The sequence below is a fragment of the Dryobates pubescens genome, chromosome 5, assembly GCF_014839835.1.
Source record: "Dryobates pubescens isolate bDryPub1 chromosome 5, bDryPub1.pri, whole genome shotgun sequence".
Lineage (NCBI taxonomy): Eukaryota > Metazoa > Chordata > Aves > Piciformes > Picidae > Dryobates > Dryobates pubescens.
This window is the reverse complement of record NC_071616.1, coordinates 35,366,160-35,391,286: the sequence shown is the minus strand read 5'-3', so window position 1 is coordinate 35,391,286 and position 25,127 is coordinate 35,366,160. Positions and strand designations below refer to the sequence as shown.

The 25,127-nt window shown below is 51.5% G+C and overlaps 1 protein-coding gene across 2 annotated transcripts; it reads right to left on the bottom strand.

Moving 5' to 3' along the window:
* Nucleotides 1–3,053: 3,053 nt before the first annotated feature.
* ISM2 (isthmin 2) lies at nucleotides 3,054–22,012 on the bottom strand. Of its 2 annotated transcripts, none has more exons than XM_054161989.1 (6): nucleotides 21,786–22,012; nucleotides 7,072–7,332; nucleotides 5,682–6,048; nucleotides 4,743–4,883; nucleotides 4,197–4,274; nucleotides 3,054–3,689 (listed from the first exon to the last, which is right to left on the bottom strand). In XM_054161989.1, exons 1-6 carry the CDS (start codon nucleotides 21,921–21,923, stop codon nucleotides 3,172–3,174), a joined length of 1,503 nt encoding a protein of 500 aa, XP_054017964.1. In that variant the 5' UTR covers nucleotides 21,924–22,012; the 3' UTR covers nucleotides 3,054–3,171. The 2 variants fall into 2 exon arrangements, with proteins under 2 accessions (XP_054017964.1, XP_054017965.1); XM_054161990.1 differs by having other exon boundaries at nucleotides 4,197–4,268.
* Nucleotides 22,013–25,127: the final 3,115 nt, after the last annotated feature.

Sequence of the window (25,127 nt, the reverse complement as noted above, 5' to 3'; positions counted from 1 at the left end):
GAACTTCACATATCCCATGGCTGCAGTGGTGGGTTCCAGATAGTCTCTGTTAGCTGCAGTTCTTGCAGTCAAGCACCATGTTTAGTTGATTAGATGGTGTGGGGTGATAGGTTGGACTTCATGATCTTGAAGGTCTTTTCCAACCTGGTTAATCCTGTAATGTATGTAAGGGAAGGAAGCAAAGCAACCAGGGTCTTTGCAGCACAGTTGGGGCTGGAGGCCCAAGACATGCAGCATTTAATGTAGTGTCACCAACCAAAACAAATAGCAACATATGCTTCAGTTTCACCTGAATGACACCAGTAACACATACATATGTAAAGTGCTTTATTGCAGCATCAGAATAAAGGATTCTTCTCTATGAAATTTTGTAGGAAAAAAAACCACATTTTATATATTATATATAAAAACCACAATCAACTTAAGGAGTGGAAGCTTAGATTTATCACTTAAATAGCATTGAGCTGGACAGAATCTTTGATGGGATATAAAAATAAATGCTTCCTTAACGTCTACTTTTCTCATGGTGCCCTGCAAAACCTCCCAGTATATAAGGTGCTTGTGTGAGGAACAACACTGCTTCATGTTTCTCATGCTCCAGTTCATGCCTGTATCATCTAAAACATAGAGGCGGCAAGGCAGAACAGCCACTCAGCCTTCAACCAGCTCTTCTGAGAGGGAGCTCAAAGCAAGAAATGTTTCTCTTTCCCCTTTGATGGGAATCCCATTTATTACAGCAATTATAGTTTCTTTTGGGGGGTCAGACTGGTTGGCATATCCAGTATAAATAGGAGGAGGATGCAGTCCTCATTCTAATAGCACTTCCTCTGAGAGCAGCCAGTCTAAGAAATAAATTGGCTGAGCTATCAAAAGTTTCCTTCAAGAAAGGCTGTTTGCAGAGGTCCTGCTTCCATGTGTGGGTTCAGTACTGGGGCACTAGGCACATTTAAAGGGAGAGTGTTTTAAAGTTTGTGCATTGATGGTAAATAAGCTCTTCTGAGAGTCTGCTGATGTTAACAGCAGACCTGACGTATGATATGGCAGAGGAAATGTGAAGATCTTCTGCTGAATGACAGAAGGTAAAAGCTAATCCTTCCCTGGCCTGGGCCACTCCATTTGTCTGCTTCCTATACAAACACCTCCTTGTTTGTTGCTGAGCCTCCCAGTACATGTGCTAGGCTCCCAGAACCAAGACACCAGATCACTACCACCCCCTCCTGACCACCACTTTATGACCTACCTCATTACCAGTCTTTACTAGTCACTCTTTACTAGTGAGCAAATGACCATTTGGACTAGAAAACATCATGAACATTAACCAGGATCTGGGTTTCCATCCATGCTTATTTGGTTATGCCTTCCTTCTCTCCCTTTACATAACACTGATCATGTCAGACTGCACAGCTGCTTGGGAATGGATTGTGTTTGCCAATGTTTTGACAGCACTCATAACTGGAGCCTTGGGAGTATGTGTAGAATAGTATTTAAATAAGGACAATTCAGTGGTGACTTCATTAATACTTCTGTTTTAAGAACAATGAAGTTTTAGGTACTGATGAGCAAGGATGTAATATTCTACCAGTAACCAAGGCAAAAGGATCAACATATACTCAACATACATAAGACACTCCCAGAAAGGCTCCCCAGAGTGCTATCAGAAATTCACTGATATTCATGGATATTCACTGGCCCTGGAGCAAGCTCATGGAAGAAGGACAAACCTAGCACAGGATAGTCAACCAAGGACCTCTGCATTCAGACAGATGGGTTTTTTGCATTAAAACAGGGAGTAGACAGCAGCCTTGGGTTCAACCTCTAGTCTAGAAATAACTCCATTCTTTTTCATGTGTACTTGACTTGCTTTTTTTATTTCCTCTGGTGAATAGCATTTGCTAAATAGCTATGAACAGTTCCTCCCAGGTTCAGCCACTGACTGTCGAGGGATGAAGGTGCTTTCTCTACAGGAAACTTGGGAGCTCCCAAAATATGCTGCCATGGACCTGTGAAAAGCTAAATAAAACCCAGGCAAGACCGAAGTGCCAACAGAGAGCATGATGATCCACGATCTGAAGACACCAGGTCAATTGACATTATTAGCATGTGTATAGCTTCCTTCTCTGGAGCCACACTTGCTTGCTGTCTCTCTCTGCTGCCCGAGGCCAGCAGTAGACCAGGGAGGGGCAATGCTAGGTGCTCCCAGCAGTCCCTGACTTGCTCCCATCTCTGTGCAGAACTTGGCTTAGTGCTTTTTGCTCCTCCAGCAATGGCACAAGGCTGAGCTGCCTCCTGCCCCCCCACAGGGCTTTGTGCTGAGCTGCATCAAGGGTGCTCCCAAGCACTGAAACCTGGGAAGCAGGTGTGGAGGCAGGCTGGTGGTGGGACTTGCATGGGTGCTGCCATCCCAAGCACTGAGGCAGAGGCTGAAATGCACACAGGTGGTGCCAACCTGTGCTGACCAACTCTGAGGCTCACCGGTGTCTAGCTTTGACATCCAGTGTTCCGCTTCACAGCCAAAACTGTGGTGGCAAGACAGTCTGGCCAAAGAAGTCCAGGTGGCCAGTCTCCTCCCGCCTCACATAATTCCTGGACCCATGAAATCCTGATAAGCCTCTCCCTGCTCCTTCCCAACTGAGCATGCAAGAACTTGAGGAGAGGAAAAACCCTGCCCTTCCCCAGAAGGACCTACCCCCAGTTTCAGAAGCAAATCAGCATGTGCCAGGGCAGGTGTACAGGCAAGAGCAGGCAACTCTGCCTGCAGCAAGCCAGTTCTTCAGATGTAACGTGAAGACAGCAGGAGCTAAGGCCATTTCACCCTGCAGAGCCTCAGCTTTCAGCTTGCACTGATATATCATAGAGAATAAAAGCAGATGGGAGCAGCCTCCCATTCACTTTATGCCTCCCATTCCCTGTGGCTCCTTGCATGCCAGCCCAGGCACCCCAGGGTGTGAGACCGCCCTGGGCGGTGAGGCAGGGATCGCACCACAACAACCTCTGGCCCCTTCTAAAATCCGAGGGGGGCCGAGGCACCCCTTCGAGGAAACGAGGTGGACAGCACCTCCTCCCCACTCTGCCCGGCGCCAGCAAGGAGCCCACAAGCAGGGCCAGGGTTTTGCCAGGCTGGGCCGGGGCAGGGGCCGGCGGCGGCCCTGGCTCCCGTGAGCGTGGCTGTGGCTAGTACTCCTTGGCCTCTTGCAGCTGGGAGAGGTACTCCTCCTCGGCAGGATTGTCGGTGCACCGCCGCCCGTTGTTGGGGGGCCGGATGGCGTGGTAGCGGCTCCAGTCGCCCTTGCAGAGGATCCAGGGCAGCATGTCCACCTTGTAGTGCAGCTCCGGGGAGAACTCGGTGCTGATGAGGTTGGGGACGCCGGCGCCCTTGCCGCGGGTGATGAGGCGCGTGTGCTCGTCGTAGCAGCAGTGCTGGGCGGCCAGCGTGGTGCTGTCGAGGGACAGCATGGAGCGCAGGCAGAAGCGCGCCGTTGGCTTGTAGATGTCCAGGCGCTCCTTGGGGCCACTGGCGTCCCGCCACTGGAAGCTTTTGCCCCGCTGCTCGTCCTGCAGGTTGACGGCGCTGTAGACAGCCTCCAGCGGGTAGGAGCAGGGGCAGCTGGGCAGATCCGTCAGCACCTTGCTCAGGTACTTGGTGAGAAAGTCGCTCTTGCAGTTCAGCCACTTCTCGCAGCTGTCCACCTCTGTGGGGGAGCGCACCGAAAGGGTGAGGGTGCGTGCAGCCCTGCACCTCGCTTTACCCAGCTGCTATTTGCCTGTGGCCTCACCAGCACCACCAGCAGGTCCCACAGCTGCCAAGCAGGATCAACCAGCCTCGTGGGACAAGCTGGACACAGGCTCCATCACCGAGGCAATGACAGAGGGAAGAGGTTTCATGCCAAGGCTGAGTTGGCCCTTACAGGGGCCCTGCCTGGGGCACCCACTGCTGCAGGGGCCGGGCTGGCTGGAAGCATCATCTCTTGGTAGAGGGCTTGCAGCAGGTTGGCCTCAGCCACTGCACCACAAAGTGGGACTGTGTTGTACCAGGGCTGCGGGAGGAGCTGGGTTTCCCAGCATGATTCCAAAAGCCTGCATATTTGGGTGACTTAGATCTGGACATCAGATGTAGGAGACCTTAGCAGAGCCCTCCCCACCAGCCAGCTAACATGCCCAGAAGAAGCCCCCAGAGCAAGGCAGAGGTAGATGCTGACCTGAGTTGAAGAGCTCTGTGGTGTTGTCACTTTTGAAAGGCGTCTCCTCTGTGGGGAAGACCATTTCCCCTTCTGCTCCTTGAGACAGGTAAAAAATAAAAACAACAAAGAGCCAGGCTGAACATCAGGAGGAGGAGTACTTTTTTCCCTCCACAAGTGCACCAGACACTATCTGCTTTTACACCCCCTCTGCTGCTGCCTTGGTGACAAACCTGGAAGGAAGGGCCAGCAGCAGGACAGACAGCCCTGAGGCTATGGTTATGGCTCCAGTGATGGAGCCAGCTCTCAGTATGTCTCAGGAGAGGATTCCAAGCTCCCAGTGTGAGAAAAACATGAGGAGTCACACACTGAGCAGAGCACCAGCTCTGCCACCCTTGGGCATCATGTAGCTGCTTGAGGAGTCATGAAGGCCCATTGCTCATTACCTCAGATCACGTTAGACATAACGAGTTCTTGAAGCATGAGTTACACTCAGCCCACAGTGGTGGGAGACCAGCCCACATCAAGGTAGACAGCGCCCAAGCACTGGTATGGAGGAAGGCTTACCAGGGCAGTGAGGAAGGTCACAGGTCCTTGACTCCGTTGCTGTGCAGGCATAGCCGCAGGACCGAGTCCTCTTCTGGTTGCCACTGCCACAAGTGGTGCTGCAAGGGGACCACAGGCTCCATTCCTCCTCATCTTCATAGTCTGTGCATGGCAGGACAGAGTGGTGGACCACAGCAAAGCCTCAGTAGCCACCTGCAACCTCCCTCTAGCTCTGTCCTGTCCCTGGGATGTCATTTACAGGGACACAGGGCCTGGGGCACATGGAGGTGACCAACCATGTGATGCCAAGGGCCAGCCTTGCCCTTGCTGGCAACCTCAGGAAAGCAGCCCCCAAGCAAAGGCTCTTGTTCTCACAACTTTGTTGAAGGTTGTACCGACTCAGACAGGCATTGCTGCTCACCCCCATCATCACTGACCCTGCCTGATTCACTGGCCACGATGCTGAAGCACCATGTTAGCAATATTTGACTGGTTTTGGGCTTGTGGCTGTGAAGCTGTAGGAAGGAGCTGCAGTGATGCCCTAGCCTGCCTACCCACTGGCACCTGCCACCAAACCCTCTGCAGCTCCCCTCCTGGGGGATTGCTCAGGTCTGTGGCAAAGCCTTCTAACACTGGTGTCACCAGGAGGATCTGAGTTGATTACATTTGCCATTAAACATTTACCCTGCATTTCTCATCTGAGCCTGCCTTTGCAGGAGTCCACACTCCTGTCTGATTGCATGCAAGGACAACTCCTGTTGGGATGCTGGGGTGTGTCTGCCTGCAGGCAGCCCTGGATGAGTGCTGCCTTTGCTCTTCAGCATGCTTGCTTAATTTTTAAGTAGGAAATGAACACCACTGTGCTGTGCTCCGTGGTGCAGGGCTGCTCCCCTTGCAGTGAGACAGGGCTGTGGGTGAAGCAGAGCAGCAGAGGGCAGTGCCAGTCTGCAGGGTACTCACCATAGTTATATTTTTCCTTAAAGATCCAGTTTTTCTGCCCAGGCCACCGCTGGTCCCAGTCACCTCCCACTCCACTGAGCATGGACTCCTCCTCATACTCTGCCATGTAATCTTCCTCCTCTTCCTCCTCCTCCTCTTCCTCCTCCCTGTCTCCTACATCCAGCTTCTCATCCTCTTCCTCCTCTTCCTCTTCCTCTTCCTCCTCCTCCTCCTTCTCACTGGGGTCAGTGTATTCCCAGAAGAGAGGCCAGAAGAGGTCCTTGTGGGACAACCACTCAGAGGACATCAGGGACCAGTCATTGCTTGTCTCCTTCAACAAGTCCATCTCCATCTCAGCCTGAGGATCATCCACCACTTCAATGGTCACCTGGAGGCCAGATATGAGGCAGGGCAATGAGCCAGGGCACAGCCCTGGAACAGACCTACCAGCCCATGCACTAGTTCCCAACCTGAAATGCTGGAGATGCTTTGGGCTATGGGACCATGTGATGGGAGCAGGAGGACTCTTTTCACCTGGAGGGACTGAACAGAAGCAGAGTGGGAGGTGCAGGGATGCTGGTGGTCACCCACAGGGACCAACACCACCCTCAGAAATTGACAGGTGACCCCTGTAGAAGCATTTGCTCTTTCTCTGCAGCTCTACAGAGAGGAGCAGAGGGTGGGGTGGAGAGGGTAAGGGACAGGGAGAAGGGAGTAAGCAAATTCTCCTGCCACGGAGCTTGTCTTTGTCAGCTGTTTGCATCAGACAGCTACCAAGAGGACAGATGTCAGTGCCTACAGGTAGCCCACACGAGATCTTTCCTCTTAGGGAACCAAATGAGGCTGAGGAGTGTGGCAATGCCAGCGACGAGCAGTGTGAGCAATCTGGCAGTGCAGGCCTAGAGCCTGACATGGTGGTAGGCCATGCTCAGCATGGGTGCAGAGCCAGCTAGCAGTGTACCAAAACAGTGCTGTCTTGCAGCACTGTAACTAAAGCAGGACACTGGTAGCTATAAACACAGCAAGTTATCTTGGGACAGCAGGACATGCACCTGCATCAACAAACTTCGCGTGTCATCCGTAGTTGGACCAATCATCTACAATAGTGTGATGTGTGGTCACTCATAGGGAACCAATGAGTCCATGCCAACAAGGCACTCCAAGTTTACATGAGTTGTATCAGTTCCCTTGCTAGGCACTTCTGCCTTTCCTATCCCCTCTTCTTCCATGCTTTACTGTGCTATACTCACACCTTAGGCCTGTGCCATAGGCCTGCAATACTGGAACAATAAAGGATCGATACTCGATCATATTGGTCAGCCGTATTGATTCCAATCTCCGTCGTCCGATAGAGGAGCACATGTGGCACTCACCCACATGCCCTTGCAGCCTGCCCAGATCTGATCCCTACCTGGATGTTGGGATTCTGGGCACTCAGGTCCACATTGGCCAGCCCCGTCAAACTCTGCAGGTCCAGCACGAAGGGTAGGTTCTGCTCCTGGTCAGTGTTGTCAGGATGGGGCAGTGCTGGGCTCCTGGCTACCTGCTGAGCCACCCCACGGCGCCTGTGCCGCCGCAGGCCAGCCTGCCCGCTCCGCCTCAGCCCCCGTGCCTTGCCTGGTGGTGGCAGCTCCTCGTCCCCTGCCGAATGGGGGTTGGATGAGGCAGAGACCTGGAAAAGGAAGAGGTGGTGAAAACACCTCCTTGAGGGTAGCTGTGAAGGGAGAAAAACCACTGCCCAGCAAAGTGGGGTCTGGTCTCCTGCACCAAACCCCACCTTACTGCAGCATCAGGGTAGTAATTAACATGGTAATTAACCACGTTCATACCCAGTAGTTTGTGCCATGCCGGGTCTTAGCCCCACTGCATCTGAACAACCTACAAGTCTGCTCAGGCTGGTGCTTTCCATCCTGTGACCACTCTCTCTGCACCTTTCTGCTGTCCCACTTCCCATCTCACCAGGCTTCGTACTTCTCGTCCTCCCTTTGTGGCCATTGCTTGGTCCCTGGAGATGGGCAATGGGAAGGGCTGTTTCTGGTCACAGTTACCAGAGCTCATGTTTAATAATTTTCTGTATTTATATAACAAGTTTATAACACGGGCTTTAGAACAAGGGGAGAAACCTCACCTAAATGTATTGTTCTGTGGCATTGGTAATAGACAGATGACTACAAGCAAGTGGAGTTTAACTGAGATTTCAGCTACTGCCCAAAGGGTACCACAAAGAGGGAAAGAAACTGCTGGTTGATATAACCCAGCTACCTTCACCTCCTTAGGAAAGGTAAGATGCCAGACGAACAGGACAACACGACTCACTTGCCAGTGCTGCCAGGGCTCTAACTGCTGCCGCTGCTGTGGTGGCGCGCAGCCTTGGCAGCCAGCTCTGCCCAGGAGGTGCAGGGGGAGTGGGCAGGGAGCCTGGCCAGGGTGGCGGTGCCAGCTGGCCAGGGACACAGGGGGCAGCCAACAAACCCTGCCAACGGGCCGTGCTTGTGTTGAACTCCCATGTTCCTTGTCCTCGTCCTCGGCGCACGCTGGCACGCAAGAGCGGGAGTCAAAGGGCCAGCAGGCTCCAGTGCGCCCGAGAAACCAGAGATGGAACAACTGGCAGAGCCCCCCCGCAGCACGGGACGTCCCCGGGAAGGTCTGGGGGCCCCGCAGCTTCAGGCTGGGCGCAGAGATGCCCTGAGCCCCAGTATCTCCACCAGTGGCTGCCTCTTCCCGGCTGCCCAGCTGAAACCCCCTTTTGTTCCCAGGCTCTCGCCCTTGCGCCAGCCCAGCCGCGGGATTAACGAAGGGAGCGGCATGCCCCCTCTCCACGGGGGACGCGAGAGGCATTTCTACCTGCAATTAGAGCCAGATGGTTCGGGGAAGGACTCCCCTCCCTTTCATCCTGATCACTGGAGCACTTCAAAGGCAGCTGGAGCCTGGCCAGGCTCTCATGAGCTCACACAGCCTGTCCCCAGCCCTGTGCCCGCACATCAAAGCTCGCGACCCCCCTCTCCGGTCCCCGGGGGAGGGAAAAGAGCAGCAGGGACACTGCTGGTCCCTTGGCTGCTGCCCAGAGCGGGCTGCACACAGGGGAGGGCTGGTGACAGACTTCACCAGATGGGGCCGGAGAAGAGAGAGCTGTGGGGAGGAGGGAGCCTGTGTTGCCTGCTGAGAGGGTTTGAGGCTCACCCCTGTCCCTGGCCAGGGAGCTGGCAGCAAACGCAGGCACAGACAGACCCCTCTGCCTGCACCTTCCTCTCCTAGCTCCCTTTACCCCCAACCAAAACTAAAACCTCAAGAGTTTTGTGAAGGGCCTATGGGAAGAATGCCTGGCTCTGCCATAGCCTGGCTCCCAGTGCCTCAGCCCCCCACCAGATCTCGGTCTTATGCCCAGGGACACCCTGGGAGAGAGCAAAGAGGAGCCCAGGTGGAGCAGAAACCACAAGGGGGGGCGAGCAGGCAAACCTGGCCGTATCCTGGTGTCGGCCACATGACACTGCCCGCCGGTGTTGGGTTTGCTGCCAGCTGCGTGTGCCCAACACAACCCCTGCGCAAGGGGCTGCCAACAGCCCTGCGAGGCTGGCACTCCTGCCTAATTGGCAATGAACTTATTGAGGCTTGGTAAGCTCATTTCACAGACAACCTAAATTTAATACACATGGAAAGAGAGATCTCTAGCAACAAGATCCAAGCTTACCCAAGGACATCAGAGCAACTAAGGCAGGAACAGACTCCAAGTCTCCAAGTTTACACCCAGTGCCTAATTCAGATTTTATGCCCAAACAAACTCAAGAAATTCAGAGTACTGCTCCCACTGGGAAAATACAAAACTGCCCCAAGAGGACTGGATGTGAGTGTTGTAGGGTGACCAGAGCTCCATTTACTCCCAAATCCTCCAGAGGCAAAAAGAGTCTGTGGGGGTGTTCACACTGCATAGCCTAGAGTCTTTCAGCAACGGTCACTGCACCGTACCACCCAACCCTTCTCATGTCTGCATCGCTCTGAAGCTTCGCTTGGTTGAAATTTGTCCCTGTATCAGGAGTAGTCCCTCTTGAGCAAGGTCCTGCTCAATGCCCAGCCCCTGCTGATCAAGCCATGGGTTATGATCAAGCAAGGTCCTGTGATGCCTAGTGCTCTCACTGGGTCAGGGCATCTGTGGCAATACGATCCTGATGGGTAGATGTGTCTTCTCCCTTTCACCACAGGGCTTCTGCCAAGGGTCACACTCCTGTGTGACACCTACCTTCTCTTCTGCCCTTAAGGCCTAGGCAACAGATGGATAAGGCAGCCAAGCCTGGAGCTAACTCACGGCAGTGCATTAGATAAGGGAAGAGCTGGCCTGACCAGAGTGAAAACTCCACTCCCCTGCTCTCCATGGAGTGCAGGGGAAAGGCTGCAAACCTTTGCAGAGTTGGTCATTATTAGCTCCCTTCTCCTTCTGCCACTGTGGAAGGACACTTGCCTCCACACTTCAGAAGCAGAGAGTGCAGTACTGGAAAGCCACCAGTATCTCATGGTCGAGCTCCAGCCTTCTGCGACCAGTCAGCACCAAGTAAAGGAAAAAGCCAAAAGAGGAATTGCCTCAGTGTCTCCTGCATATACTTGGGATATCCTGTCTGGCCAGGAATAAGGTTTTCCAGGGTAGGAGCCCAAGAGAAACTCTGGGATAGCACTCAAGACAGACCATGTTTAGACCAAAGGCTATAAGCAGGATCACACCCTCCTTTCTGCCAGCCCAGGAGCCCTTCTCACATAGCCTGGGCTCTCCCACATGTAGCACTGACTACCAAAACACCTTGGGGCACAAGCTCAGCAACAGTGTTAGGAAAGGGAACGAACTTGTAAGCAATTCACCCCAGTGTCGTGCCTACTTTGTATGTAACACAGACAACAGAGCATGTGGAAAAAGTGTGGGGAAAGGCCACACATCGTTTCTGCAGAGAATCAAGGTTGGCATTTTCCCATTTTTAGTCCATACACCTCTATTAAAACTGCTTGGAAGTCTGAAGATGGAGAAGAGAGCAACCACAAATCATTTCAAGGGATGGAAAAACTTCACCAGTGAAAGATGTATAATTCAATTTGTTTGTCATGTTAAAAAGAGAAAGGAATGACTCGATTTCCCAGTTCTTTAAGGCAATAATCCATCAGACACCAGAGACTCTCTAATCCAGAACAGAAACACATAGTAGGAACCAATGTGCCTGAGTCCAAGCCAGATAAATTCAACTGAGGAATAAAGACCGTGCTTTTAACACCATAGGTGATTAACCACAGGAACAAGCTAACAAGGGAAGTGGAGACAGTCAAATCCATGTCACCGGGCTCAACACATATGCACTGCATCTGTGCTAGGAAAGAAATTCAAGGATCTACTGTTTTCTTCTGGTCTTAAAAATCTGTGACTTTGCTACAAACTTCTCTAAAGACTGAACTAAATCCTAGGGTACGAAAGCAAAACGACCAGTGCTCACGTGCTATAGCTCTTAAATAAACGTGATTAGAGATACGACATCTCAGACCCTACAGCAGGTTAAAACCTGAAAACATCAACAAGACTAGTCTCTGTACTGCACTGCCCTTTGGCAAGCAGGGACACCACTATGCTGCTACTACAACCACAGGTACTTTTTTCCTCCAGCACGTTCCTCAGCAACTCTGCAGGCCCAGCAACTTGCCAGCGAGCCCACCAGCAGGGCTCTTTGTAACTACATACACCGCTGAGCAGAGCTGCTCTTCATCACGGGGTTACATCCAAGCCAAGTACACTCACCACAGAGAGAAGCACTGCTGGAGCCTGCAGCGCCTGTGCGTTAGCAGCTTGGAGCAAGCGAGTCCCCAGCATAGGACAAGCTCAGAGGACACAGTTTCTACCCACACCTATCCTGACCCAATTAGCAAGCACACAAACGTTTTGATCTTGAACCAAAGCAAGCTGTGCATATAGGACTCAGATCAGAGGCAATGTCCAGGCCATGCTTTGGGCTTAACCCTGCAGTGAAAACGAGGATGTATTCCTTAAACACCGACACCGCACTGGGCTTAACTGTAAGGAATGGGGGGTGGGGTGTTGCTAATTCATTACTGCTTGTGTCAGATTTCCTTTGAACAGTTTACCATGTTGTACTGAAAGAAGACTCCACGAGAAGAACTATTGATGTTTTCCTGAATAAAGCTGAGTCTACACAAGTGTCTTCTGACTCCTTCCCCCAAGCTCTCTCCAACATCATTTTAAAATCTGTCCCACAGTGTGTGGCAAACTTCCCCACCTATGAATCAGCCAAGTACAAGACAGAAACCAGAACTTTAAAAAAAATCTATTTATTACCATAAAACTTTGCCTTCTATATTCACTTAAAAGAGGTACAAAGATCTGGAGGAAGATTAAAATAAATAAATAAATAAAATTATCTTTGAACTGAAAGCAGGCAGGAAAAACTCCAGAGCAGAGGTTTACTATACAGCTATGGAAGCAGAAGGACACTGGCTGCTTGCTTCAAAAAGAAGCCCAGCCTGTCTGGGGCTGTAATTTGCAGAAAGGCTCATGGAGGTTTTTGCTGGTGGGAGTGGGAAAAAGGGGAGGTTTTTCCAGTGCTAACAAGTAACACTGTTAAGTGTGTTTAAAACAAAGGAAGGTTGAACAACTGGGCAATAACAAGAATCATAGAATCATACAATTGTTAGGGTTGGAAGGGACCTCAAGGTCCTGCCTCAGTGCTGGGCATGCTCTCTTCTTCATGACCCCACCACAGACACTGCTTAAGAAAGGATTTTTTTTTCAGCCCATCAGGCTGAGATCACTTTAGCCTCCTGAGGGCTGCAGTTTCATCTTGGTGGCTCATAACCCACTGACCAGCACACAATCTGTCTTTCAGCCAGATGGAAAATCCACTGGACGCACATCAGGCAAGTGATCTCTGCTACCCCTCAGTTCATCACCTGCTTAACAAACTTCCCAGAGCACCAAAGGGTAGCACGCTTCTAGAGCTGTCAAGAGCTGGGTGGGTACTTACAAGAAAATGGGGAAGAAGGTGCCACACAGTCCCTGTTACTTCCTGTAAATCCTCCCAAGCCACAATCCCAACAATCAGACACAACACCTTTAGACTCAGAGGCAGGTGGTTTAGCAGGAGCCACCACTCAGGGTTTCGGCAGGTGAGCTCTGGAAGATCTGCCAGAGGTAACTTAAGGCAGTGGACACCTCCAGCTGTCTCCCTTGTCTTCTGCCTTGGGTTACACTCCTGCCCATAAAGGGGCTGTGGCACATGTAAAGGGCAGGACCATGATCTTCTAGCTGCTTTCCTCACTGGTCTACCTCAGGATCAACTTGATCTTGAGTGATGGTTTGGGGATTTTTAAAAAACATAAAGACAAAACCATCTCCCATTAGGTTTTGAGAGAGCTCTGCAAATGCTCATGGAACAGACAAAGCACTTGGTCATCACACTTCCATGGGCAGATCCTCTTTATGACAGATCAGTGGGAGCCAGCAGCAGACTGGATCATTATTATGCCCTCATGATTACAATCTTCATGCAGTTATGAAGATACTTAAGAGCCTATGGAACCTCTCTCTTTTCTAACTAGCTTCATCACAACTGTCTTGAGTAGGAAGCTGCAGGAGGCAGCAAAGGCTTCCTTATGTCTCATTCATTTTCAGAACTCACATTTATTTTCATGTCTCGTGATTGCAACAACAGTAGTAACAAAACTCTTTCCAGAGTTGGTGACTTGGTTGCTCCCGAGGCAGAGTCAGGAGACACCACAGCAGAGAGAAGCAGCAGCGTGTGGCACAAGGAGCCAGGACATGGCATAGTGGACTTTGTGCAAGATCAAAAACAGGTGGTTGGCCAGGCTGCTGTCAGTGCTCCTCCCAACGTGTTCTTGTCAACATCACCCAGCCCCTCTTGCTGCAGTCAGCTTTCCTGTGGGCACACTAATGAGTAACTTGCCCATGGCATCCTTGGCCAACTCCTCAGGTCACTTGTGAGACACAAGGACAAGAAGGAGCTCAGCCATTATACTTCAGTTAGGTGCTTCTCTAGCATAAATATCTTTCCCCTCTTCAATATAAAACCAAATCCTGTAATCCCCTCATTTTGCAGACAAACAGAATTACCTGTGCCAGGTCTCTTGGGTACCCTGTGGCAAGGCCAGGAATAGATGCAAGTCTTCCATGTCATATTTGGAGAAGGATCTCAGGAATATCTACCACAGACCAGTTTCTCTTCCCCACCTGCCCCACAGGAGGAGCTGCCCTGCCTCCCGCACAGATGAGCCAAGCAGACTTTGCAATGGAGGACATGCAGCACCTAATTAGCACAACTGAATGTCCCAGCACAGCAGCTGGGGCTGTCCTTGCACTGAAGACTCTGCCTAAGTGCATAGGTCCAAGGGATGACCTTTAACAGATGGCACCTGCTGCAAGGAGCCCAGCTGGCAGCAAGACACTCTTACCTGAGGAGAAAAGTATCCTTGAGACCTATGCTGCAGACAGGACAGCTTGGAGCTGCCCAGATGGGGCACAGCTGTGGGTATGGGAGCAGGGTCCCTGCAGGGACTGCACAGAGAGGTCCCCTGGAGAGGTTAACAGACACACATCCATACCCTCTGGTGCTCTCTGGAAAATGCTCCTGCTAGGGCACATGTTTTCCATTAACATAGTTGAGTTGTAATGTGCATAAGCTCTTAATGCCTCAGACTAGGTGCTGGTAACTTGTTCCAGCTCTCAACCTCCTGTGCTTCAGTAACCATTAACTTGTTCCAGCTAACGATGCACATTTGTTAGCCGGCACACCGTAACCCTCAGACTGCTCCAGCTGCTGCTCCCCTCCCTGCTGCAGCCCAGGCAGAACTGCAAACGAAATGCAGAAAGCTGAGGGATCAGACCAATGCCAGCATCCCCCTGCCCTCCCCACAATGCAAGAAGAGGTTGTAGTGTAGGGGAACACAGGGCAGACAGGAGTGCAGTGGGCACCTACTGCCCTTGCCCCATGCCAGGCACACAGGCTGCCCGCTCCGTGCAGGCAGCAGGACAGGGAACACATCCGACCAAGCAGATGGAAATCCATCAGGCACCCCTTCAAATACAGACAAAATGGGCACCTGAGCTGGACTTGAAGCATCTCCATGCCCTGCATGGGAAGGGATCCAGATAAGGACACTGCATCTCAGTCTCCTGAAGGGACAAAGTGGAGGGACTCACAGCCAACAGCCCCTTATCCAGAGGCTTGGCTGCAGTCTCCCAAAGCAGTGGCTCCCCTCCCCGCCCCGTGGCAGGATTTAATGACTGCTGCACACCAGCATGGAGTGGAGAAAGGATCTGGGGCATGGAAACCTTCCTCTCCATCTCCAATCTGTTGTTCATAACTCATTTGTTCATAAGCTTTTCCAGGACAGTCCCTGCTACTTCTAAGTGCCTCACCAAAAAAATAATTACTTTTTTTTCCCCCCCAGGAGACAGGAGTCTGAGGCCTGAAGGACTGCAGAGGCAACTCCAAAGTCAGAACAAAGCTAGGGCACATCCAAATGGGGACACCTGCTTTCCCAGCATCTTAGCCTCCAGTTGACCCCGTCTTTTCTTTCTGGCCAGTCACTTCCCAGTGGGATCTCAGCTGTAACCTCAGGACCCATCCTCAGCATGGGCACAGATGCTCAATAGCTGAGCTGTAATTCCAGGTGCAGGGGAATCCGAGCTGACCCCAAGATGCCCACAGCATCTCTAGGCAGTCCCAAATTTGCTCCACTGGAGGCATGAGGGGGACCACCCTGCAGATGATCCCCAGGAGAGAACCAGAAGCAATCCCCAGTGGGAGATCTTTGATTTTTAAGATGCAGCCAGCTTAACCATGTAACATAACCACAGTGTTCCTGGAGTGGAAGGAGCAGGGGAAAGAGTGTGCACGAATACATGTGTACACCTTGTCATGCTGGAGGTGCTGCACAGCATGGCACAGGATTTTAGCTGCTGTGGGAGTGACTGCAAGTAAAGGGGAGGGCAGAGAGGGCAGCAGTGGGGAAGAGAGGACAACCCAGAGAAGTGAAGAGGTTCCAAACCTCCACTGGTGGAACACCTCCTGGCCACTCCATAAATACTATCCCCTTGTCTGGCAAGCACCTCAGGGCTCTGCTGACAGGAAAGAAGCAGGACTGTCTTAAGTGCCATAGACTGAGGCTTCTGGGACTGGGATGGAGGACAGCTCATCTGAAGAACACAGTACCTGTGCCATACACCAGCCTCTTCTTGTGCCCTGTGTGATGGAGACTCCCTTGGCTGGGGACATGTTCCCAGCCCTGCCTCACACCCCAAGTCCCACACACCAGAAAAGGCCCTAGTAGACCAGGCCAATCAACAGCTTCTAATCCAAGATAAACCCAGGTCTTGCCACCACCTCTCCCCTGCATGCATGCATGCTTTGTGGCCATCCATAGCTGAGTCCCTCCCTCATGCCCATCCAACAGTGTGGAAGGCAGTAGAAGGCAGCAATTTACTACATGTTGTTCCCTTTGAAGCTGTATGCTTCCTCTGGAGACTAAACCAACCTGCAGTCCAGGAAGCATTGTATCCCTTCACACCAAGAGCCACCTGGGACTCAGAAGCAAGTAGGTCACCATCTTTTTAGTGTCTTCATCTCTTAAATACTGAGATGGAGTGTATCTCATAGCAGCTTCTCAGACAAGCCCCAGGAGTCCTTACACACAGGGAATGTGCAGAAACTGAACCGTTTGAAAGCAATACCATGCAGGCTGAGTTTTACAGCTGGCCATGTGAAAACATCTGACAGCACAGTGAAGGTTCTCTGCAAAAATGGTCTACCAAAAACCCCACCAAAACAAACAAACAAACGACAAAAAAACCCCTCTTGCACTTTTGCAAGCTTCTGTCTGAAACAGAAACATCTTTACATTGAAACATGGCTGCAACCTCTCTGCTTCTTCTTGGCTACAAGCTCCAGTATTTCATACAAAAAACCAGCTTCAGGCTGGCAGCAGTAGAGGAGCTGGATGACATGGGCCACCTTGCTGTCATGACTGCAGCTCATACTGTCCTCAGGCTTCCCTACAGGAAGTGTCGGGGTATCTTGTTTTGGGGATTATTCTGTGTGGAAGAATATTTATTGATACTGGGGAAAACAGAAGATCCCTGATTTGCACTCCCTAAGCCGACGACACTGACAAGAGGAAAATCCCCAGTATACTCCCACTATCACCTTGCTGGGCTTGGAGGCAGGAGGACACTCCAGCCCGGCAGTTTTTAAGGTCTGCAAGAACCAGGCACTTTTGGGAACCCAGAGAGAGGGCCAGGCAATGCCCTGTGGAGCGATTTATGCCTAATCTCTTCCCCTTACATGTGCCTTTTACAGGAACCCCTTTGACTGTGACAATGGGAATGCAGCAGACCTATTTATGCGGTGAAAAGGGAAGAAGCCCCCATGTCGGGCAGCTTCCCTACACCCGGCTCTCCTTTGTTTCTGCTCCTGCCTCAGCCCCGGGGCGGGAGGGTTTTCAACTGTGTTGACTAAGATAATTTGGCACTTCTCAAAAGGAAATTTGCTACAAAGGGCGAAGTACCTCCCAGTGCACAAAGAGCCCCTTTCAGAACGGAAGGATGCTTCAGTGCACGTTTTGTACCCGCAAATCCGACCTCCGCCAAGGACAAAGCCAGGGACAAGAACGCTTAATTGCTGAAGAAATGAAAAGGTAAAAAGCACATCCGCAGACAAAATGACTCTGCTACTGACACAGTCCGCAGTGGTAGCGCAGGCAGCCAGCACCGACCCCTCCGGAGCGGGCTGCAGCGCGGCGAGGTGTCCCCACGCAGGGCAGGCACCGGTGACAATGCAACCCGGAGATCTACAGCAGGGCCAGACGGCTCAGACGAAAGCGAGACCCTCTCCCCGACCAGACAGCCTGGGTGATCCAAGGGGGACCGAGATCTCGGGGAGGCACATGAGGTTCCTGTGCATGCAGGAGCCACTCCCAGGCTGCTGACGGCCCATCCCTCCGGTGGTTCTCCTAGGCAGAGTCTCAAGGCTACGTTAGGGCTCTCAAATGACGGGTCTACCCCAACTTACAGTCTCCTGACAAACTCCTTCAATGGTTGAACCCCCAGTTGGTATTTCCCTTTAATGCTTTTTATCCAGTACAGCCATGCCACATCACCTTGTTGCTCCTTCCCTCTCTGCTTGCTGGTAGCTCCAGTCAGGCACCATGTCACTGCTACACATTTAATTCTTCAACACTCCTCTGCACTCAGACTCCCCATATACTGCAGCCAATGATTTTTAATCAGCGAGCTGAACCCTTTGGTGTAGATCTTCAGTTTTAAATGTGGCTCCCCATCACAACTCTTGCTGCCTGATGTAATCGGCAAATAAACACTGTTGTTCTTTGTTTCCTTATGTCTCAGGGGCCAGGAGCCAACCATACCAGGTGCTGCACAAACCCACTGATTTGCAGGCAGCTACAGCCCTTATGCTACCTTTGATATTTCTTTGTTGCCCTTCATTATCTCTTATCACAGATCCCAGATTTGCTTAGCTCACAGTCTCGGAATAGGGGAACTCCAACAGCAAGCTCCAGCCTGGATTCCCACCCTGCTCCTGTGCCTCAGGGGGCTCGCTGCCATTGCTTTTGGCACCCTCAGAGTAATTTGCTCCTGTGAAGGAGAACCAAACGAGCCCACTGGAGCTGGACTGGGCAGCTTGGACCCTCCACACAATACCTCTGGCTTCTCTGTCTCTGTCACTGCTGAGACACTCACTACCAACACTCCCATCACAGTTACCACTGGCAGCAGTATTTCCACACAGTTACTGAAGCAGTTGTGTCGGTTCACACAAATCTGTTAAATTCTAACGTTGACATTTCTAGTGTATTAGAACATTAGCTATTTTCTCTTTACTAGAAGAGCCCTGGAACCGACGGGTAGCAGTCAGAAAGAATCCGAACATCTATTAGTAATGCTTAGAGGCAATCTTCTGAAATCCAGTGAGTTTATCAAAACATAGTTTGCATTTAACCCCCTTGACTTCATAAATAATCAACCCATTAAGTAATGTGATGAGATGTCCTTTGTCTCCACAAGGGACATAAGCTTTTCCAAGTACTCAGTTACCCGAATCCAAAGAGCACAGATCTGTGCTTGGACCTGTCACATTTCTGCCCACATCAGACTGTAATGCATTCAGCCTGTAGAAGTGCTTCTGAAAACCCTGCTGTACACCTGCCTGCTGCTTTGGAGCTCATCTGCCTTCCCAAACAACACCAAAGATTCTTTGAATGAGCAGGTATCTTCTTTCATTAGGTGTAAGTCAGAGTTTGGAAAGAAAGTATTCAGCCTTTTCAACTTCCAGACAAACAGACCGAAGAAATAGCAAACATTCTCACTGTATCTGTTGTTTATACTGGACTCAGGCAAATTGTTTCTGCAGTATCACTGCTGAGAAAATGTAAATGTAAGTGCTTGCTCCTTTGGCAATGGCTTGAAGTGACAGATTCTGATTGAGGTACAGAGCTTTGAGACATACCAATGTGCCTACTGCTCAAAGATAAAGCATCTGCTCCCTCCATCCTTCCTTCAATTATAAGACTTTCTAACTCACAAAGGTACTGAGAACCTTAATGATTTTAATTTTTTCCAAATTGTTTTAGCATAGAAGTTCAACTCTGAGGATCAGCAGAGATTATAAAAATTCCCACTCAATTCTAAACCAAGAAAAAACGTTTGCTTTCAATAAAGATGTTAAATTAAACCAAGTCCAAGTTATGTCATTGTTTAATGGGTTTGATTGTCTATCTGCTCTGCTGCATTATTTCTATTTTTCTTCTCCTGCCCCCCTTCATTCTACCCACATCTGCAGGGCATTACCCATAGTGTAAGCAATACTCCAGCTGTGGCTGCCCTGCTGCCATAGAGACAGGACCTATCAGCGCTGCAACAGGAACCATCTGTGCATATGACCCAAAATCACTCTGGATTTTTTTTTTCCCTTAAACACCATACTGCTGTGCTTGTGTTCAGGCTTCAGTTCAAACAGCCAGGCACTACTGCTCGAAATTCCCCCCCACATACACCAGAAACAGAAGATTTCCTCCAAAAATGCAGCTAGAAGACACATACCAATACCTATTGCTTTCCCCCTGCTGTGTGAACTGTGCAGCCAGTACCCCAAAGGGACATGTGTGCATGGGATCACGGAGAGATCCCCAGTGGAATCCATTCTTCATCTTCTTCCTTGCTCTTCACCTCCACCCTCAAACCTTTGCCTACAAACTTCTTCTATGTTTTTATTTCTGCAAGAAGCAAATGGGACAGAGGCTGTGCTGTGTAAGTGCCGTATGTGATCTTTGGCTGGTCACACAACGTTGCCATTCACAACCATTCACAAAATGGACTGACAGCAGCTCACCCCACTTCCTGATGTATTTTAGGCATCAGATTAAAAAGGAGCCTGAGATTGCACTGCAGGGTCCTATGGTGAAAACCTGCACAGCTTCCTAATATGCAGTTTGTCCCTATCCTATGCGCCCTGACACAGGGCTTCTGTACTTTCCTGGATTTCAAGCCATAAATTTCTATTCCCTCAGCATCTGGGGCCTGAGTACACTCTGCCTGGCATTTGTCTGGTGATTGAATCACTACCTATGTCAGTACTTGAAGCTTCATAACCAAAGTACAGCATCAACATGGTATTACCAGCACTGCAGCATGTAATATCCACAGCAGTCCTGTTTGCATATGCATGGTCCACACTCCAGACAAAACTACTACCATGCTCGACTGGCAGTACTTGGCTAGATGCAGCCCATGTTCTCTCGTCTGCTGGCCAGGCTTTCCGTGCAGCAGAGTCCTTCTTCACACTTGCTCCCTGGATTTCATGCTGCAGTGAAGTTTAGCACATCCACCAGGAGCTCCCAGCACGACTTCTCCACAGATCAACACGATGTTTTGGCAATAACTAATGGTAAGGTATATGCCCATCACTCAGCATTTCCTCTGCCAGTGTGATGCTGCAGATGAAATCTGCTCCTTCTCATACTGCTATGTACCACCAGCAAGGGCTGCACTGCTCTTACCCTGTCCTGCTCAGCCTCCACCTATTGCCACTTTTCCCACTTATTCCTGTAATCCACTTTTAGCAGCAGCATTTTCTCAAAAGGTAACTTTAAAATACAGATTTGCTGACTGAAGTGGTTTTCTCCAGCAAAGAGTTTCGAGATGAAAACGGCTTGTTTTAAGCGTTCAGTTCTCTATCTTATTCAAATTCTTCTCCTTCTCCTCTTGATAGTTTGCTTCTTCCCCATTCCCTTCCTGTCATCCTCATCAGGTCTCATTAGTTGGTTCCTAGCCTGACCAGTCCCTCGCTGCCTGCTTAAGTTTCGCTTTCCACAATCCGTGCTCCCAAGCCAGCGCTGCCAGGACGTGGCTCTCAGGACAGCGAGGCAGAGCCCCGGGACTTCCCTCCGCTGCCTGTAAGGGCTCCCAGGGCCTCCAGCCCGGGGAACGCCGGACCGGGCACAGGCCACCGCTCCGGGGGATGTCGACGGGGCGCTGACTGCCGGTCTGAGAACGCAACATGAGCACTCCGGAATCTGCCCCAGGGTCGTCCCAGCGTGAAGGAGAGATGGTGGCTGAAATCCGCCACGTCTTATTTTTGTAGTAGCGGAGTTTTGGAGTTCCTGGCAAGCCACCAACCTTGCTAATTTTACTGCAGGTTGGGCCGCGGCTGCCCTCCCCTCTCCTCCGAGGGCTGTTGCCCCCTGCAGGCAGCGGATCTTCCCGGGCGCTGGGTCCCGGCACTCGGCCCCCATCTCAAAGCTCATAAACTAGACCCTTTACTGCAGCATCTGTGAAATGCGAATACCTGAGGCTACCCGGAATTCTCAGAAGCCAGGAATGGGTTCTGCCCCTCAGCGAGTGAAGAGCAGCCCAGAAACGGAGGGGCACGAAGCGCCGCTTCTCCCAGCTGCTGCCGCGGGGACACGTGTTGCGTTCTGCTCCCTTCCGAGCTGTACGATTGTCTCCAAGAGAATCCCGACGACTGCCCAGGTGGCCGGCTGCCCGCCTCAGCCTGCGGAGGGCTCGCCCCAGCACCCTCCTGGCTCTCCATCCCTCCCCAAAAGCTGCCTTACCTCCGCCAGCTTAGAGCTTCTCTCCTTCGGGCTGTTGCTGCGCTGTTTCCTCACGGGCAGTCCTCTTACGGCAGCCAGGAAAGTTGTCAGACAGACGAAGCCGAGGATGAGCAGGACTCTCCCTCTAATCACAGGCATCTCTCCCTGCCTCTCACCCCACCTCGCACGCCCAGGGCAGGCGGCCCGGTAGCACGCCCGCCCGCAGAGCTGCTAAACGCGTCCCTCCTCGAGGGAGCGAAAGGCGCAGGGGGGAAATTCAAAAAAAGAAGAATATATGAAATATCGCAGACGGGAAGTGCAGTTCCCTGCGGGTGCGGGCAGGAACCGAGGCAGGGTCTGCCGGTCCGGACCGCTCCGCTCCGCTCCCTCTGATCTCTCTTGCAGTTTGCCGAGCACGTTTCGGTGTCGCTGCTCCCTCGGGCTCGGCTGCCGGTGCCACTGATGCTGAAGGATAACTCTGAAAAGCTTCACAAGTGTGTGCGGGGGGGAGGGAGGGGAGAAGAGGGTTTCGCCTCTCCACCCCCCTGCCTAATCCTTTCGGCAATCTGATTTCTTATCTTCCTCTTCTCCTCCCCCCGCCGAGTCACTCTCCGGTGCTGCAGCGGCTCTTTAGTCAACGCCGGGCACCGGAGGGCGGGCGGCTGCTCCCTGCCGAGAGGCTCCTTCTCGCATGAAGCGCGGTCAAGCCCCTCCTGGGCGAGCAGCGCGGCAGCCGGCCTCGGGCACGGCCCCGCCGCGCCCCGGCCCAGCTCGGGGGCTGCCGGCGCTGCCAAGCCTCCTCCCAGCTACCTCCGAGCGCTGTCCCCTCCGGGGCGCCGCCAGCCGCTCCTCCCCTCCCGGCAGCTGCATGGCCCGGGCGGGCGCGACCCCCTCTACCCGGCGGTGCCGGCCCGGCTCGGGGCTCTTTGTTCCGCTCTCGGGCGGCGGCTCGCCTCGCCTCGGCGGCGCCGGCCTTGCACAAGCCTCGTGGCACCGGGGCGCTTCCCTCCGGGGAGCCCCGCCGCAGCGCCGGGGCAGCGCCCTCACGGCGAGCGGGGCGGGGCGGCGGCGGGCTCCGGCGCGGCCGCGCGAGGCGGGGAGGGTGGAGGGGCGGGAGCCGCGTCGGGGCTGGGGACTCAGCCGCATCGGGGTTTCGGAGCCTCCCGCCTGGCCCCCGGGAAAAGCAGATTCAGTGCGAGGAGCCGGATTCCGCTTGCTAAGGCCTCCCCCCTGCCCGTATCCCAGCAGCGCTGGGGCCGCTCCGCTGGTGAGCGGGGACGGGCCACCCCCGATCTGGGCCAGCCTGTGGCAGGCAGAAATAGGGCTCTGTACTCCGCGGTGAAAGCTCCGGCTGTTCCCGAGCTGCAGAAGGAAGTTTCCATCACTCTAAGTTTTAATATTTGATCTGCTCGCTCCTGCGCCGGCAGCATCTTTTCTCATCCCCAAGACCCGCTGGAAATATGGCGAGGCTGTTTCTTTGGGGTGTAGAGAATATCTTTTCCAGGATCTCCACATCAGCCTGTGGAGGAAATTATTATGAAGGAATTACTAGGGAAAGACACTTGAAAGAAGGTTTTGGAGGCCTCTGAGGAAAAGTGCCAGTCCTGGCCCAGACCCCAGAAGGGGACACCTGAAAAAAAACCAAGGCAAACATTTCTGTCTGGTCCCATTTCTGCACCCACAGCTGAAATAGGACCTGGCACCTCCTTTTCAAATACCGACATCTGGTTTATGCAAACTCGGGGCTAAGATAAATGGAAGGAAGTATTTAAAACAAGGCACAGACTGCAAGGGACATGTGAGGTCAAGAATCCCATGCATGATGGATCAAACATCTCATCTTATCAAACATCTCATCTTTTCAAACATCTCATTAGCAGCATGACAGTTGATAGCCTAACACTAACAGCACCCAAAGGTAGCAGCCTTGCTGCCCAGCATAGCCAGCTTCATGAAGCTAGCACAGAGCTATGGTGGGCACTGCAGCTCAGGAACAGTAGCAACCTCTGCAGACCTGTCTCTCCCCAAAAGAAGCAGCCTCTCTAGACTGTGCATCAGGGCTGTTGCTCTACGATGGACCTGAGACTGAAAAGCAACACCTGAGTGTCCATCTCACTTGCAAGGTTGCCTGCCTCTGGAGTCCAAAGCTATGGGCAGACACCGATCTCTCTGAGCTCTCAAGCAGGCTATGGTTTTACCCAGCTATTCCAATATGAAACTCATGTGCTGGGTTTGTTTTTGGCTTTTTTATTTTTTTGAGTGGATGGGCAGGGGAAGGGTAGAAGAGTTGGGAAGGAGGGGGGAGTTTGGTCTCCCTGTCAGGGTAAAAGACTCATTAGCATCAAGAAAAATAAATACATCACAATACAGTTTTTATTTTATATATTTTTTTAAAGTCTTTATTATGCAGAACATAGAATATATTTGAATGGATTTTTTTCCCCAAGCATTTTTTCCTCCAAGTGTTTGGTTTTTGTTTTTAAACATGCATTGTTATCTTTTTAAAGCCAATGTACCATCCATTATTTTTTTTTTTCCCCTGCATATGGAGCATCCAACTTCATATTAATCCCAAGTGTAAAAAAAATTAGACATCTGGCATAAAATATTTTGGGGGAAGCCCATTTAAAAATTTTATCTAAAATGTCTTATCTACAAAAAAATTCAATATATATGTACATTATAGCAACACAGAGGCATAAGAATACAGTGCAATTTTAGACAAAGTGCTGTGACTTGGTAATTCTGCCCAGGGCTTGTGGAAATGTGGGCCACCATTGGCCTTGGGGCTGCTAGCCTAAAGCCTCAGGCTCCAACAATCCTCTGATCTCTTTCACACTGGTCTGAAGTTAATAATATTGAAAGGCCAGAGATGCATTTAGCTTAACATACCGTTAGAGGGTAGCAGAAATACTGTCTGAACAGGGTGAGGTTTTGCAGGAGACAAATGCTTTACAGGGGTCAGATGAATGGTGCATGTTTCACTTCACCATGGGCTTTTTGGGAACGGCACCAACCCTTGGCATATTCAAGTGAGGCCTGTTTACATACTGTTGAGGCAATTCATTTGCTAGCTGCCACTGCTTCTGAGGTCCCTGATCCTCTCAATAATTCTCCCACTTCGAGCAGCTCTGCAACAAGTTACTGATGCTTGCTACATGGGAACATCAGTGCAAAGGACTGCACTTTTTTTTTGCCTTCACATACAGACACCTCTTCTGCTCCTTAAACAGCAGTACCTATTGCTTAACTGAAAGCACAGAGTATTCTTCCATGGGTTAAAATCCACTGCATTCTTTAAGGTCAGTTTTAATTTCAATTCTTCATACCAAGAGTCACAGTTTAAGGCCTTGAACACACACT